Source organism: Salvelinus alpinus, chromosome 10 (genome assembly GCF_045679555.1).
Source record: "Salvelinus alpinus chromosome 10, SLU_Salpinus.1, whole genome shotgun sequence".
NCBI classification, from domain to species: domain Eukaryota; kingdom Metazoa; phylum Chordata; class Actinopteri; order Salmoniformes; family Salmonidae; genus Salvelinus; species Salvelinus alpinus.
In genome coordinates this window covers 17925935-17942195 of record NC_092095.1, presented here as the reverse complement: position 1 = coordinate 17942195, position 16261 = coordinate 17925935, and the positions used below count along the sequence as shown (strand labels likewise).

Genomic DNA, 16261 nt, shown 5'->3' with positions numbered 1-16261 from the left:
TGTGAGTACGGAACTGTGTGTGTGTTCTGACCCCCAGGGGGCTGTGAGTACGGAACTGTGTGTGTGTTCTGACCCCCAGGGGGCTGTGAGTACGGAACTGTGTCTGTGTTCTGACCCCCAGGGAGCTGTGAGTACGGAACTGTGTGTGTTCTGACCCCCAGGGGCTGTGAGTACGGAACTGTGTGTGTGTTCTGACCCCCAGGTGGCTGTGAGTACGGAACTGTGTGTGTGTTCTGACCCCCAGGGGGCTGTGAGTACGGAACTGTGTGTGTGTTCCGACCCCAGGGAGCTGTGAGTACAGAACTGTGTGTGTGTTCTGACCCCCAGGGGGCTGTGAGTACGGATCTGTGAGTGTGTTCTGACCCCCAGGTGGCTGTGAGTACGGAACTGTGTGTGTGTTCCGACCCCCAGGGAGCTGTGAGTACAGAACTGTGTGTGTGTTCTGACCCCCAGGGGGCTGTGAGTACGGATCTGTGAGTGTGTTCTGACCCCCAGGTGGCTGTGAGTACGGAACTGTGTGTGTGTTCCGACCCCCAGGGAGCTGTGAGTACGGAACTGTGTGTGTGTTCCAACCCCCAGGGAGCTGTGAGTACGGAACTGTGTGTGTGTTCCGACCCCCAGGGGGCTGTGAGTACGGAACTGTGTGTGTGTTCTGACCCCCAGGGGGCTGTGAGTACGGAACTGTGTGTTTGTTCTGACCCCCAGGGGGCTGTGAGTACAGAACTGTGTGTGTGTTCTGCCCCCAGGGGGCTGTGAGTACAGAACTGTGTGTGTGTTCCGACCCCCAGGGAGCTGTGAGTACGGAACTGTGTGTGTGTTCCGACCCCCAGGGAGCTGTGAGTACGGAACTGTGTGTGTGTTCCGACCCCCAGGGGGCTGTGAGTACGGAACTGTGTGTGTTCTGACCCCCAGGGGGCTGTGAGTACGGAACTGTGTGTTTGTTCTGACCCCCAGGGGGCTGTGAGTACGGAACTGTGTGTGTGTTCTGACCCCCAGGGGGCTGTGAGTACGGAACTGTGTGTGTGTTCTGACCCCCAGGGGGCTGTGAGTACGGAACTGTGTGTGTGTTCCGACCCTCAGGGAGCTGTGAGTACAGAACTGTGTGTGTATAGAAACGCTATGCTGGAGTGTGTGTGTCGGGTTACTGCTGTCTGTCCTAGAGCTGATGTGGACTTAAACTTGCCTCGGGTGTTTGTCTGTGTTTATTTCAGAATTAAAAGAATAATTCTGAAAGATAATTCCATGGAAGATAGAGAACATTCCAGCTAACATTATTCTCTTGTGTGATGCTGTTCTTTTCTCTCCGATTTATATGTTGCTCATTACAATGACTCTTGATTAGATCTGTACACTTCATTAGTTTAATTGACGTCATTAAATGAATTGGCCCATGCAGCTACTGTGTGATTGAGTTCTAGTGATCTGGGAGGGTTGGAATTACACTCCCTCTGTAGTTTAATGACACACATGCGCGCACGCACGGAACACATGGAACACGAATGGTGTGGTTGTATAAGAAAAGAGGTGGTGTGTGTGTGTGTGTGTGTGTGTGTGTGTGTGTGTGTGTGTGTGTGTGTGTGTGTGTGTGTGTGTGTGTGTGTGTGTGTGTGTGTGTGTGTGTGTGTGTGTGTGTGTGTGTGTGTGTGTGTGTGTGTGTGTGTGCAGGTGTTGTACAGTTTTAATCCTGTGATTAAGAAGTGCTATATGAGCGTCCTCTCTGATCCTCCATCTGTGGTGTGATTCACAGACACACACAAACACACACACACACACACAATGAAATACCTCATGGTCCAAACAGTCTGAAATATCTCTGCAACTGCAAAGTTAGCTGTCCATCGTTGGCTTACTGTGTGACTAAGTTGTGTTTGGAGTGTGTTGTGTGTGTAATGTACAGTTGAAGTCGGAAGTTTACACACACCTTAGCCAAAAACATTTATACTCAGTTTTTCACAATTCCTGACATTTCATCTTAGTAAAAATTCCCTGTCTTAGGTCAGTTAGGATCACCACTTTATTTTAAGAATATGAAATGTCAGAATAATAGTAGAGAGAATGATTTATTTCAGCTTTTATTTATTTCATCACATTCCCAGTGGGTCAGAAGTTTACATACACTCAATTAATATTTGGTAGCCTTGCCTTTAAATTGTTTAAGTTGGGTCAAATGTTTCGGGTAGCCTTCCACAAGCTTCCCACAATAAGTTGGGTGAATTTTGGCCCATTCCTCCTGACACACGCTTTTTCAGTTCTATCCACAAATTTTCTATAGGATTGAGGTCAGGGCTTTGTGATGGCCACTCCAATACCTTGACTTTGTTGTCCTTAAGCCATTTTGCCACAACTTTGGAAGTATGCTTGGGGTCATTGTCCATTTGGAAGACCCATTTGCGACCAAGCTTTAACTTCCTGACAGATGTCTTGAGATGTTGCTTCAATATAGCCACATAATTTTCCTGCCTCATGATGCCATCTATTTTGTGACTGCACCAGTCCCTCCTGCAGCAAAGCACCCCCACAACATGATCCTGCCACTCCCGTGCTTCCTGGTTGGGATGGTGTTCTTCGTTTTGCAAGCCTCCCTGTTTTTCCTCCAAATATAACAATGGTCATTACGGCCAAACCGTTCTATTTTTGTTTCATCAGACCAGAGGACATTTCTCCAAAAAGTACGATCTTTGTCCCCATGTGCAGCTGCAATCCATAGTCTGGCTTTTTTTATGGCGGTTTTGGAGCAGTGGCTTCTTCCTTGCTGAGTGGCCTTTCAGGTTATGTGGATATAGGGCTTGTTTTACTGTGGATATAGATTCTTTTGTATCTGTTTCCTCCAGCATCTTCAGAAGGTCCTTTGCTGTTGTTCTGGGATTGATTTGCATTTTTTGCACCAAAGTACGTTAATCTCCAGGAGACAGCATAATGCACAAACCTCGTTGCTACAGTACTGTTTTTAATTGGTTAATGTTGCACAGGCTTATGTTTTTTAAAGTCATGTCAAAAAGATATCTGAGCGGTAGACTCAAAGTGATCTTGACTCAGAAAAGGTTGGTGACCACTGTTCTAGAGTTTTCCCTGTTAACACCATCAATGTTTCCCTTTACTGTGGCAATTGTGATCGAATCAACACAATATTATCCACTTTCAATGCAACATACCGAAACAAAACAAACTATGCAAGAGCTTTTATTGTAGGCAGAACGCATCGGAGTAGGATTCTATTGCATTGACACACACTACTCAGCCCATACTCTACATAGACCGGTGATTGTAGGAACAATCAGAGCTGCAGTAGGCCTACATGCAAATAGACCATTGCTATATATGGATCTGTACCATTTACTTTGAACTGGACTGTGTTTACAACATGAGCGGTCATGAGTAGATGCGCTTGTTTTGAGATCAAAGCGAGAGCCTGAATTTGCATATTTGTACATATATGTTCATATGCTTTGCTAGTTAGTGAGTTATTAGCCCAGTTATAGATCATATGTAGTCAGCATTAGAGGAGTGATTGCTTCCTAGAAGAGCACAAAACATGTACATTTATAGGCAACTTTGAAAAGGGAGTCAGGTAAAGAGCTTTTTTTTAAACTTAAAGTGGCAGTGTTGTATTTTAAGACAGGCTTGAATAAGCTAAGGAGACAATAGGCAGAGGGTAGAATAATTTGTCTGATTTTCTGTAATAATGGTATGGGAATAATAATGCATTTTATTTTGTAAAGTGGTTTCTTGCATCAAACAACACAACATTTTCAGTACCTCCTTGTCTGAACGACAAGTGGATAAACAGGTTAATGTCAAGCCCTGCATGTTTTTTCTAATGTCTCATGGAATGTTGGCCTACATTGAACACCACACATTGGCTGCTACGGTAGCCTGAATGATAGTACAGCTATTTCCATGTTAAAATGTTATGGGATGCATTTTCTCCATAGTTTTTGATGGTAGGCCACTCTGGCAGGCCTACATTATGATCAAATAGCCACAGTAGCCTACATGGCCAATGTTATAACTGTAACTTAAAGCGGATACAGCCTCAGCGTACACAGTAAAAACGCACTGGAAGTTGCACAGAATTTTCACAACGTTCAAATTTGCTCAGCACTGAAAAGAATTTGAGGGAACATTGCATATGATGGTTATAAAGCTGAATATGAGCTCCATCCTGTTAGTGACATCTGGAGATGTGGACAAATTTGCATACAGAGGTGTGAAATTCCATATTTGGGCGTTGATGACATGAGCTGTGAAACAGGAGGGGGCGGGGGGGTGGTTGTGGAGGTGGGGGCAGCAGAGGGATAGGGTGGAGAGTGACCACTGTTGGTGTGTCACTCTCTCTCGCGCTTTTCAGAGAGAGATGAAGCTGATCTAGAATGAGTGATGGGGGAGGCAGAGGAGAGACAGTGAAAAATGTACACATGCACACGCATGCACACACACACACAACGCAGTGTGAAGTCATTGGTTACTCTGAGGTAGCAGAAGGATTAGGGATGGCACCATGGCAACTGCAAAGTTAGCTGTCCATCGTTGGCTTACTGTGTGACTAAGTTGTGTTTGGAGTGTGTTGTGTGTGTAATGTACAGTTGAAGTCGGAAGTTTACATACACCTTAGCCTAATACATTTAAACACAGTTTTTCACAATTCCTGACATTTAATCCTAGTAAAAATTCCCTGTCTTAGGTCAGTTAGGATCACCACTTTATTTTAAGAATGTGAAATGTCAGAATAATAGTAGAGAGAATGATTTATTTCAGCTTTTATTTATTTAATCACATTCCCAGTGGGCCAGAAGTTTACATACACTCAATTAGTATTTGGTAGCATTGCCTTTAAATTGTTTAATTTGGGTCAAACGTTTCAGGTAGCCTTCCACAAGCTTCCCACAATAAGTTGGGTGAATTTTGGCCCATTCCTACAAAGTACGATCTTTGTTCCCATGTGCAGTTGCAAACCGTAGTCTGTCTTTTTAATGGCGGTTTTGGAGTAGTGGCTTCTTCCTTGCTGAGCGACCTTTCAGATTATGTTGATATAGGACTCGTTTTACTGTGGATATAGATACTTTTGTACCTGTTTCCTCCAGCATCTTCACAACGTCCTTTGCTGTTGTTCTGGGGTTGATTTGCACTTTTTGCACCAAAGTACATAACGCGTCTCCTTCCTGAGCGGTATGACGGCTGCGTGGTCTAATGGTGTTTATACTTCCGTACTATTGTTTGTACAGATGAACGTGGTACCTTCATGCGTTTGGAAATTTCTCCCAAGGATGAACCAGACTTGTGGAGGTCTAAAATTTTTTGGGGGAAATCTTGGCTGATTTCTTTTGATTTTCCCATGATGTCAAGCAAAGAGGCACTGAGTTTGAAAGTTGGCCTTGAAATACATCCACAGGTACACCTCCAATTGACTCAAATTATGTCAATTAGCCTATCAGAAGCTTCTAAAGCCATGACATAATTTTCTGGAATTTTCCAAGCTGTTTAAAGGCACAGTCAACTTACTGTATGTAAACATCTGACCCACTGGAATTGTGATATAGTGAATTATAAGTGAAATAATCTGTCTGTAAACAATAGTTGGAAAAATGACTTGTGTCATGCACAAAGTAGATGTCCTAACCGACTTGCCAAAACTATAATTTGTTAACAAGAAATTTGTGGAGTGGTTGAAAAACGAGTTTTAATGACTCCAACCTTAGTGTATGTAAACGTCCGACTTCAACTGTATGTGTGTCTGTCCAACAGGAGGACGAGAGTGTCAATGAGATCAACATCACCAACCATACTAAGGAGGGGTCAGAGAAGGGTGACCCTCGACAGTTCGAGCTCCGCAAGGTCCTAGGACAAGGCTCCTTCGGAAAGGTGTGTGTGTGTGTGTGTGTGTGTGTGTGTGTATGTGTGTGTGTGTGTGTGTGTGTGTGTGTGTGTGTGTGTGTGTGTGTGTGTGTGTGTGTGTGTGTGTGTGTATGTGTGTATGTGTGTGTGTGTGTGTGTGTGTGTGTGTGTGTGTATGTGTGTGTATGTGTGTGTGTGTGTGTGTGTGTATGTATGTGTGTGTGTGTGTGTGTGTGTGTGTGTGTGTGTGTGTGTGTGTGTGTGTGTGTGTGTGTGTGTGTGTGTGTGTGTGTGTGTGTGTGTGTGTGTGTGTGTGTGTGTGTGTGTGTGTGTGTGTGTGTGTGTGTTTGATTCCACTGATGTTTCTATTACTTATCCTTATGACAGAGAGTTGCTATAGCAACCACAAGGTAAGGGCCCTTCACACCTTGTCATCTTTTTTGAATGAACGATTGTGTGTGTGTGCGTTTTCATGGTTGTCGTTCATCTTTCATCATTTTCCCCCCCAAAATTATTGTGTGTGTGTGTGTGTGTGTGTGTGTGTGTGTGTGTGTGTGTGTGTGTGTGTGTGTGTGTGTGTGTGTGTGTGTGTGTGTGTGTGTGTGTGTGTGTGTGTGTGTGTGTGTGTAGGTGTTCCTGGTCAAGAAGACTACAGGTCCAGATGCAGGACAGCTCTATGCCATGAAGGTTCTGAAGAAAGCCACACTGAAAGGTAACGGAGATGGAGAGGGAGGTAGAGGGGAGGTGATTTCAGAGCAGATGAAGTACATTTTTCTCTCCTGGAATCATGTCAGTGTGACATACTATCAGGGCCTCACATTAGAATGGCAAGCCGCTGCTCTCTACAGGGTTGGGCGTTGAAGTAGTGGAAAGTTCCATCACTCATTTGAAGCTGAGGGCAGCAGCGCCTCCCCAAAAGTGCTGTGGTTAATTCCCCTTGGCCATGAACCTCTAGCCCCCCCCCCCCCCCTTGGAAAACAATGTAATAGCCCTGTTTGTTGGAAATGGAACACGCCAACAGACTGCTTTATCTCAGAGAGACTACCATCACCATCTGCTGGCCACAGACCTCATATTCACCTACAGTGGAAGGATTCTCTCTCTTTTCTCTCCCTCTCTCTCTTTCTCTTTTCTCTCTCTCTCTCTCTCTCTCTCTCTCTCTCTCTCTCTCTCTCTCTCTCTCTCTCTCTCTCTCTCTCCGTTGGAGCAGGCCCCTCCTCCTCCTCTCTTGTTGATTTTATATTTATTTCCCTCCTTTATTCAATTACTCATCCATTGCCATCTGGGAGCCACTTTCATGCCAAGAGAGAGAGAGGGAGAGGGAAAGGCAGAGAAAAAGATAGATAGAGGAAGCGGGAAAGGGAGAGAGATAGAGGAAGGGGGAAAGAGAGAGAGAACGATAGAGGGAGGGGGAGAGAGAAAGATATATAGAGGGAGGGGGATAGGTAGAGGGAAATAAAGAAGGGGTGGGAGGGAGAAAGATATATAGAGGGAGGGGGATAGGTAGAGGGGAATAAAGAGGGGGTGGGAGGTAGAAGGATATATAGAGGGAGGGGGATAGGTAGAGGGGAATAAAGAGGGGGTGGGAGGGAGAAGGATATATAGAGGGAGGGGGATAGGTAGAGGGGAATAAAGAGGGGGTGGGAGGGAGAAGGATATATAGAGGGAGGGGGATAGGTAGAGGGGAATAAAGATGGGGTGGGAGGGAGAAGGATATATAGAGGGAGGGGGATAGGTAGAGGGGAATAAGATGGGGTGGGAGGGAGAAGGATATATAGAGGGAGGGGGATAGGTAGAGGGGAATAAAGAGGGGGTGGGAGGGAGAAGGATATATAGAGGGAGGGGGATAGGTAGAGGGGAATAAAGATGGGGTGGGAGGGAGAAGGATATATAGAGGGAGGGGTAGAGGGGAATAAAGAGGGGGTGGGAGGGAGAAGGATATATAGAGGGAGGGGGATAGGTAGAGGGGAATAAAGATGGGGTGGGAGGGAGAAGGATATATAGAGGGAGGGGTAGAGGGGAATAAAGAGGGGGTGGGAGGGAGAAGGATATATAGAGGGAGGGGGATAGGTAGAGGGGAATAAAGATGGGGTGGGAGGGAGAAGGATATATAGAGGGAGGGGGATAGGTAGAGGGGAATAAGATGGGGTGGGAGGGAGAAGGATATATAGAGGGAGGGGGATAGGTAGAGGGGAATAAGATGGGGTGGGAGGGAGAAGGATATATAGAGGGAGGGGGATAGGTAGAGGGGAATAAAGATGGGGTGGGAGGGAGAAGGATATATAGAGGGAGGGGGATAGGTAGAGGGGAATAAGATGGGGTGGGAGGGAGAAGGATATATAGAGGGAGGGGGATAGGTAGAGGGGAATAAAGAGGGGGTGGGAGGGAGAAGGATATATAGAGGGAGGGGGATAGGTAGAGGGGAATAAAGAGGGGGTGGGAGGGAGAAGGATATATAGAGGGAGGGGGATAGGTAGAGGGGAATAAAGAGGGGGTGGGAGGGAGAAAGATATATAGAGGGAGGGGGATAGGTAGAGGGGAATAAAGAGGGGGTGGGAGGGAGAAGGATATATAGAGGGAGGGGGATAGGTAGAGGGGAATAAGATGGGGTGGGAGGGAGAAGGATATAGAGAGGGAGGGGGATAGGTAGAGGGGAATAAAGATGGGGTGGGAGGGAGAAGGATATATAGATGGAGGGGTAGAGGGGAATAAAGAGGGGGTGGGAGGGAGAAGGATATATAGAGGGAGGGGGATAGGTAGAGGGGAATAAAGAGGGGGTTGGAGGGAGAAGGATATATAGAGGGAGGGGGATAGGTAGAGGGGAATAAAGATGGGGTGGGAGGGAGAAGGATATATAGAGGGAGGGGGATAGGTAGAGGGGAATAAAGATGGGGTGGGAGGGAGAAGGATATATAGAGGGAGGGGGATAGGTAGAGGGGAATAAGATGGGGTGGGAGGGAGAAGGATATATAGAGGGAGGGGAATAGGTAGAGGGGAATAAAGAGGGGGTGGGAGGGAGAAAGATATATAGAGGGAGGGGGATAGGTAGAGGGGAATAAAGAGGGGGTGGGAGGGAGAAGGATATATAGAGGGAGGGGGATAGGTAGAGGGGAATAAAGAGGGGGTGGGAGGGAGAAGGATATATAGAGGGAGGGGGATAGGTAGAGGGGAATAAAGAAGGGGTGGGAGGGAGAAGGATATATAGAGGGAGGGGGATAGGTAGAGGGGAATAAAGATGGGGTGGGAGGGAGAAGGATATATAGAGGGAGGGGGATAGGTAGAGGGGAATAAGATGGGGTGGGAGGGAGAAGGACATATAGAGGGAGGGGGATAGGTAGAGGGGAATAAGATGGGGTGGGAGGGAGAAGGATATATAGAGGGAGGGGGATAGGTAGAGGGGAATAAGATGGGGTGGGAGGGAGAAGGATATATAGAGGGAGGGGGATAGGTAGAGGGGAATAAGATGGGGTGGGAGGGAGAGCTACATCAGCAAAATGGATGTTGGCAAGCGGAGATCATTTATTTTATTCTGTTTGTTCCTAGATTTATGTGTACTCTGTATGTTTTAATACTGTGTGTGTGTGTGTGTGTGTGTGTGTGTGTGTGTGTGTGTGTGTGTGTGTGTGTGTGTGTGTGTGTGTGTGTGTGTGTGTGTGTGTGTGTGTGTGTGTGTGTGTGTGTTGCAGTGCGTGACAGGGTGAGGACTAAGATGGAGAGAGATATTCTGGTGGAGGTCAACCATCCCTTCATCGTTAAACTGCACTATGGTGAGTTAGCCAACCACAGCTCAGTACTACAGTGAGTCAATAACAACATCAGTCCCCTGGTAACCAATCAGATGTCTCTCAGCATTCCAAACAGAAGGGAAACTCTACCTCATCCTGGACTTCCTACGAGGAGGAGACCTCTTCACACGACTGTCTAAAGAGGTGAGGGCACGTGTGTGTTGGTGTGGCGTGTGTGTTGGTGTGGCGTGTGTGTTGGTGTGGCATGTGTGTTGGTGTGAAATGTGTGTTGGTGTGGCGTGTGTTGGTGTGGCGTGTGTGTTGGAGTGGCGTGTGTGTTGGTGTGGCGTGTGTGTTGGTGTGGCGTGTGTGTTGGTGTGGCGTGTGTGTTGGTGTGGCGTGTGTGTTGGAGTGGCGTGTGTGTTGGAGTGGCGTGTGTGTTGGAGTGGCGTGTGTGTTGGTGTGGCGTGTGTGTTGGAGTGGCGTGTGTGTTGGAGTGGCGTGTGTGTTGGTGTGGCGTGTGTGTTGGTGTGGCGTGTGTGTTGGAGTGGCGTGTGTGTTGGAGTGGCGTGTGTGTTGGTGTGGCGTGTGTGTTGGTGTGGCGTGTGTGTTGGTGTGGCGTGTGTGTTGGTGTGGCGTGTGTGTTGGTGTGGCGTGTGTGTTGGAGTGGCGTGTGTGTTGGAGTGGCGTGTGTGTTGGTGTGGCGTGTGTTTTGGTGTGGCGTGTGTGTTGGTGTGGCGTGTGTGTGTGTTGGTGTGTGTGTGTTGGTGTGGCTGTGTGTTGGTGTGGCGTGTGTGTTGGAGTGGCGTGTGTGTTGGTGTGGCGTCTGTGTGTCTCACCTTCCCCTCTCCTCTCTGTGTGTGTGTGTGTGGGGTCTCACCCTCCTCTCCTCTCTGTGTGTGTGTGAGGGGTCTCACCCTCCTCTCTGTGTGTGTGTGGGGGGTCTCACCCTCCTCTCCTCTCTGTGTGTAGGTGGGGGGTCTCACCCTCCTGTCTGTGTGTGTCTGTGGGGGGTCTCACCCTCCTCTCCTCTCTGTGTGTGTGTGTGGGGTCTCACCCTCCTCTCCTCTCTGTGTGTAGGTGGGGGGTCTCACCCTTCTCTCCTCTCTGTGTGTAGGTTGGGGGTCTCATCCTCCTCTCCTCTCTGTGTGTGTGTGGGGGGTCTCACCCTCCTCTCCTCTCTCTGTGTGTGTGTGGGGTCTCACCCTTCTCTCCTCTCTGTGTGTAGGTGGGGGGTCTCACCCTCCTCTCCTCTGTGTGTGTGTGTGGGGGGTCTCACCCTCCTCTCCTCTGTGTGTGTGTGTGTGGGGTCTCACCCTCCTCTCCTCTGTGTGTGTGTGGGGGGTCTCACCCTCCTCTCCTCTGTGTGTGTGTGTGGGGTCTCACCCTCCTCTCCTCTCTGTGTGTAGGTGGGGGGTCTCACCCTCCTCTCCTCTCTGTGTGTGTGTGGGGTCTCACCCTCCTCTCCTCTCTGTGTGTAGGTGGGGGGTCTCACCCTCCTGTCTGTGTGTGTGTGGGGGGTCTCATCCTCCTCTCCTCTCTGTGTGTGTGTGGGGGGTCTCACCCTCCTCTCCTCTCTCTGTGTGTGTGTGTGGGGTCTCACCCTCCTCTCCTCTGTGTGTAGGTGGGGGGTCTCACCCTCCTCTCCTCTCTGTGTGTGTGTGGGGTCTCACCCTCCTCTCCTCTGTGTGTGTGTGTGGGGTCTCACCCTCCTCTCCTCTGTGTGTGTGTGTGTGGGGTCTCACCCTCCTCTCCTCTGTGTGTGTAGGTGATGTTCACAGAGGAGGATGTGAAGTTCTACCTGGCAGAGTTGGCCCTGGCCCTGGACCACCTTCACAGCCTGGGCATCATCTATAGAGACCTCAAACCAGAGAAGTACATACACACACACAGAGACACACACACAGAGACACACACACAGAGACACACACACAGAGACACACACACAGAGACACACACACACACACACACACACACACACACACACACACACACACACACACACACACACACACACACACACACACACATGTTTAGTATCTTTGTCTAAAGATCTATTTCTGTCTTTTCAGCATTCTGCTAGACGAGGAGGGACACATTAAGCTGACGGGTGAGTAAAATCAGACCTGTGTGTGTGTGTTTTGTTTATATTTTTGAATGTGTCTATTCTCACTGCAGACAGTATGTCCTGAGAACAAAGCTTACTCGTGTGTTTATGTGTGTGTGTGTTTATGTGTGTTGGTGTGTGTGTGTGTGTGTGTGTGTGTGTGTGTGTGTGTGTGTGTGTGTGTGTGTGTGTGTGTGTGTGTGTGTGTGTGTGTGTGTTTATGTGTGTTGGTGTGTGTGTGTAGACTTCGGCCTCAGTAAGGAGTCTATAGACCCTGAGAACAAGGCTTACTCGTGTGTTTATGTGTGTTGGTGTGTGTGTAGACTTCGGCCTCAGTAAGGAGTCTATAGACCCTGAGAACAAGGCTTACTCGTGTGTTTATGTGTGTTGGTGTGTGTGTGTAGACTTCGGCCTCAGTAAGGAGTCTATAGACCATGAGAACAAGGCTTACTCGTGTGTTTATGTGTGTTGGTGTGTGTGTGTAGACTTCGGCCTCAGTAAGGAGTCTATAGACCATGAGAACAAGGCTTACTCGTGTGTTTATGTGTGTTGGTGTGTGTGTTTAGACTTCGGCCTCAGTAAGGAGTCTATAGACCATGAGAACAAGGCCTATTCGTGTGTTTATGTGTGTTGGTGTGTGTGTAGACTTCGGCCTCAGTAAGGAGTCTATAGACCCTGAGAACAAGGCTTACTCGTGTGTTTATGTGTGTTGGTGTGTGTGTAGACTTCGGCCTCAGTAAGGAGTCTATAGACCATGAGAACAAGGCTTACTCGTGTGTTTATGTGTGTTGGTGTGTGTGTGTAGACTTCGGCCTCAGTAAGGAGTCTATAGACCATGAGAACAAGGCTTACTCGTGTGTTTATGTGTGTTGGTGTGTGTGTGTAGACTTCGGCCTCAGTAAGGAGTCTATAGACCATGAGAACAAGGCTTACTCGTGTGTTTATGTGTGTTGGTGTGTGTGTAGACTTCGGCCTCAGTAAGGAGTCTATAGACCATGAGAACAAGGCTTACTCGTGTGTTTATGTGTGTTGGTGTGTGTGTGTAGACTTCGGCCTCAGTAAGGAGTCTATAGACCATGAGAACAAGGCTTACTCGTGTGTTTATGTGTGTTGGTGTGTGTGTTTAGACTTCGGCCTCAGTAAGGAGTCTATAGACCATGAGAACAAGGCTTACTCGTGTGTTTATGTGTGTTGGTGTGTGTGTTTAGACTTCGGCCTCAGTAAGGAGTCTATAGACCATGAGAACAAGGCCTATTCGTGTGTTTATGTGTGTTGGTGTGTGTGTAGACTTCGGCCTCAGTAAGGAGTCTATAGACCCTGAGAACAAGGCTTACTCGTGTGTTTATGTGTGTTGGTGTGTGTGTAGACTTCGGCCTCAGTAAGGAGTCTATAGACCATGAAAACAAGGCTTACTCGTGTGTTTATGTGTGTTGGTGTGTGTGTGTAGACTTCGGCCTCAGTAAGGAGTCTATAGACCATGAGAACAAGGCTTACTCGTGTGTTTATGTGTGTTGGTGTGTGTGTAGACTTCGGCCTCAGTAAGGAGTCTATAGACCCTGAGAACAAGGCTTACTCGTGTGTTTATGTGTGTTGGTGTGTGTGTAGACTTCGGCCTCAGTAAGGAGTCTATAGACCATGAGAACAAGGCTTACTCGTGTGTTTATGTGTGTTGGTGTGTGTGTGTAGACTTCGGCCTCAGTAAGGAGTCTATAGACCATGAGAACAAGGCTTACTCGTGTGTTTATGTGTGTTGGTGTGTGTGTAGACTTCGGCCTCAGTAAGGAGTCTATAGACCATGAGAACAAGGCTTACTCGTGTGTTTATGTGTGTTGGTGTGTGTGTTTAGACTTCGGCCTCAGTAAGGAGTCTATAGACCATGAGAACAAGGCCTATTCGTGTGTTTATGTGTGTTGGTGTGTGTGTAGACTTCGGCCTCAGTAAGGAGTCTATAGACCATGAGAACAAGGCTTACTCGTGTGTTTATGTGTGTTGGTGTGTGTGTGTAGACTTCGGCCTCAGTAAGGAGTCTATAGACCATGAGAACAAGGCTTACTCGTGTGTTTATGTGTGTTGGTGTGTGTGTGTAGACTTCGGCCTCAGTAAGGAGTCTATAGACCATGAGAACAAGGCCTATTCGTTCTGTGGGACGGTGGAGTACATGGCTCCGGAGGTGGTCAACAGGAGAGGCCACACCACCAGCGCTGATTGGTGGTCCTACGGCGTGCTCATGGTGAGAGGGGCGGAGTCACACACCTTATATGGTTTATTTACCTGTTCCTTATTTGTGTTGTGTTACAGGTTGTGGTTAGGTTGTGGTTAGGTTGTAGTTACGTTGTAGTTGGGTTGGTTGGTAGGTTGTGTGAAAGTATTTTTCTCTTCAACCTCTGGCAGTTTGAGATGCTGACCGGAACGCTACCATTCCAGGGGAAAGACCGCAAGGAGACCATGGCCATGATCCTCAAGTGAGTCTCTTCCACCGGGTCAACCACTTGATCTTCTGTCATCTCACTGGAGTAATGTGTTTACAAGACTGTGTTTGTGTTTGTGCCATGCTGAGGCAGCTCAGGGATTAACAATACATGAGCTAGTTGTTCCACTTAGCAGGAGGGCATTATGGTTGGACAGACTAGAAGAGTGATACAAGCAGGTAAATGGACATAGCTAAGTGGGCTGTTAGATGTTGATGACAGAAAGGGGGGGAGATATAGGGAGGGTATGAGAGAGGCGGAGAGAGGGAGGGGGAAGAGGGGAGAGATGGGGAGAGAGAGAGAGAGAGAGAGAGGAAGGATGGAAGAGGGGAGAGATGGAGAGGGAGAGAGAGAGAGAGGGGGGGGTGGAAGAGGGGAAAGATGGAGAGAAAGGGGGGGTAAAGAAGGAGAGAGATGGAATGGTAAAGAGAGGAAGGGTGGAAGAGATGGGGAGAAAGAGGGAGAGAGAGAGAGAGGGAGAGGGAGAGAGAGAGAGGGAGAGAGGAATGGTGGAAGAGGGGAGAGATGGAGAGAGAGAGAGAGAGAGAGAGAGAGAGAGAGAGAGAGAGAGAGAGAGAGAGAGAGAGAGAGAGAGAGAGAGAGGAAGGGTGGAAGAGGGGAGAGATGGAGAGGGAGAGAGAGGGGGGGTGGAAGAGGGGAAAGATGGAGAGAAAGAGGGAGAGAGAGAGAGGAAGGGTGGAAGAGGGGAGAGATGGAGAGAAAGAGAGAGAGAGAGAGAGAGAGAGAGAGAGAGAGAGAGAGAGAGGAAGGGTGGAAGAGGGGAGAGATGGAGAGAAAGAGGGAGAGAGAGAGAGAGGGAGAGAGAGAAAGGAAGGGTGGACGAGGGGAGAGATGGAGAGAAAGAGGGAGAGAGAGAGAGAGAGGGAGAGAGAGAGAGGAAGGGTGGAAGAGGGGAGAGATGGAGAGAAAGGGGGGGTAAAGAAGGAGAGAGATGGAATGGTAAAGAGAGGAAGGGTGGAAGAGGGGAGAGATGGAGAGAAAGAGGGGGGTAAAGAAGGAGAGAGATGGAATGGTAAAGAGAGGAAGGGTGCAGGAAAGTGCAAAAGAGATGGGTAAGAGAGATTTCAACACAGAATGATTTATCTCTCCCTCTCAGTGGAATGTGTTGACAATGTTTCTCTCTCTAGACTGCTGAGATGGTTTCTGTTAAACGCTGAGTTAGTTTCCCGTGTGTGTTACTGATACTGGGTGTCTGGACTTCAGCATTCAGTCAGATTGAATACAGGTTGATATATGATGACTGTGTCAATATCTGCACTGTCTCATGTTCTCTATTGTCTCTCTATCACTGCCTTCCCTTCTGCATTCCTTCCGTTCTTTCTTTACCTCTCTCTCTCTCTCTCTCTCCTCAGGGCTAAGTTGGGGATGCCACAGTTTTTGAGTTCCGAAGCCCAAAGTCTCCTGAGGAACCTTTTCAAACGCAACCCTACTAACAGGCTAGGTAACACAACCTGATCTTATGTCAGGGTTAAGATTTCCCCCTAATGGTTAATGTTAGGATTGAGGGAGGTAATCTGATCCCAGATCTGTGCTGAAGTGTAACTTCTGGTTCTGTTCTCTGTAGGGGCCGGCCCAGACGGAGTGGAGGAGATTAAAAGACATCACTTCTACTGCACCATAGACTGGAACGTGAGTGATGTGACGTCTCTTCTCACTGTGTTTCAGAGGCTATAGAGTCACTATATACCATATCATGTGTTCTCTATCTCTGTGTGTAGAAACTGTTCCGTAGAGAGCTCCACCCTCCCTTCAAGCCTGCTACGGGACGACCTGACGACACCTTCTATTTCGACCCAGAGTTCACCGCTAAAACACCCAAAGGTACACACACACGCACACACACTCGCACACACATGCACACACACACGCACACATGCACACACACATGCACACACACACGCTTGCGTGCGCACACACACGTCTCTCTATCCATCCATGCGTCAATTACTCTTTCATCTTTTGACATTCAACCACTTGTGTGTGTAGATTCCCCGGGGGTTCCGCCCAGTGCCAACGCCCACCAGCTGTTCCGAGGATTCAGCTTTGTAGCCATTACATCAGAGGAAGAGACACAACCACTACAGACTACTGTAGTACAGGTACACACA

The 16261-nt window shown here is 48.1% G+C and overlaps 1 protein-coding gene across 2 annotated transcripts in view; it reads left to right on the top strand.

Annotated features, from left to right (window-relative positions):
- LOC139531600 (ribosomal protein S6 kinase alpha-3-like) overlaps nt 1–16261 on the top strand; it is a 48822-nt gene that overhangs the window by 14958 nt on the left and 17603 nt on the right. For both annotated transcript variants that reach the window (XM_071328194.1, XM_071328195.1), the window contains 12 exons: nt 5743–5859; nt 6463–6544; nt 9519–9599; nt 9682–9761; nt 11326–11432; nt 11630–11667; nt 13752–13894; nt 14056–14126; nt 15506–15594; nt 15718–15782; nt 15872–15974; nt 16140–16252. In XM_071328194.1, the coding sequence (XP_071184295.1) occupies nt 5743–5859; nt 6463–6544; nt 9519–9599; nt 9682–9761; nt 11326–11432; nt 11630–11667; nt 13752–13894; nt 14056–14126; nt 15506–15594; nt 15718–15782; nt 15872–15974; nt 16140–16252 (1089 nt within the window). The remainder of the gene's footprint in view (nt 1–5742; nt 5860–6462; nt 6545–9518; nt 9600–9681; nt 9762–11325; nt 11433–11629; nt 11668–13751; nt 13895–14055; nt 14127–15505; nt 15595–15717; nt 15783–15871; nt 15975–16139; nt 16253–16261) is intronic.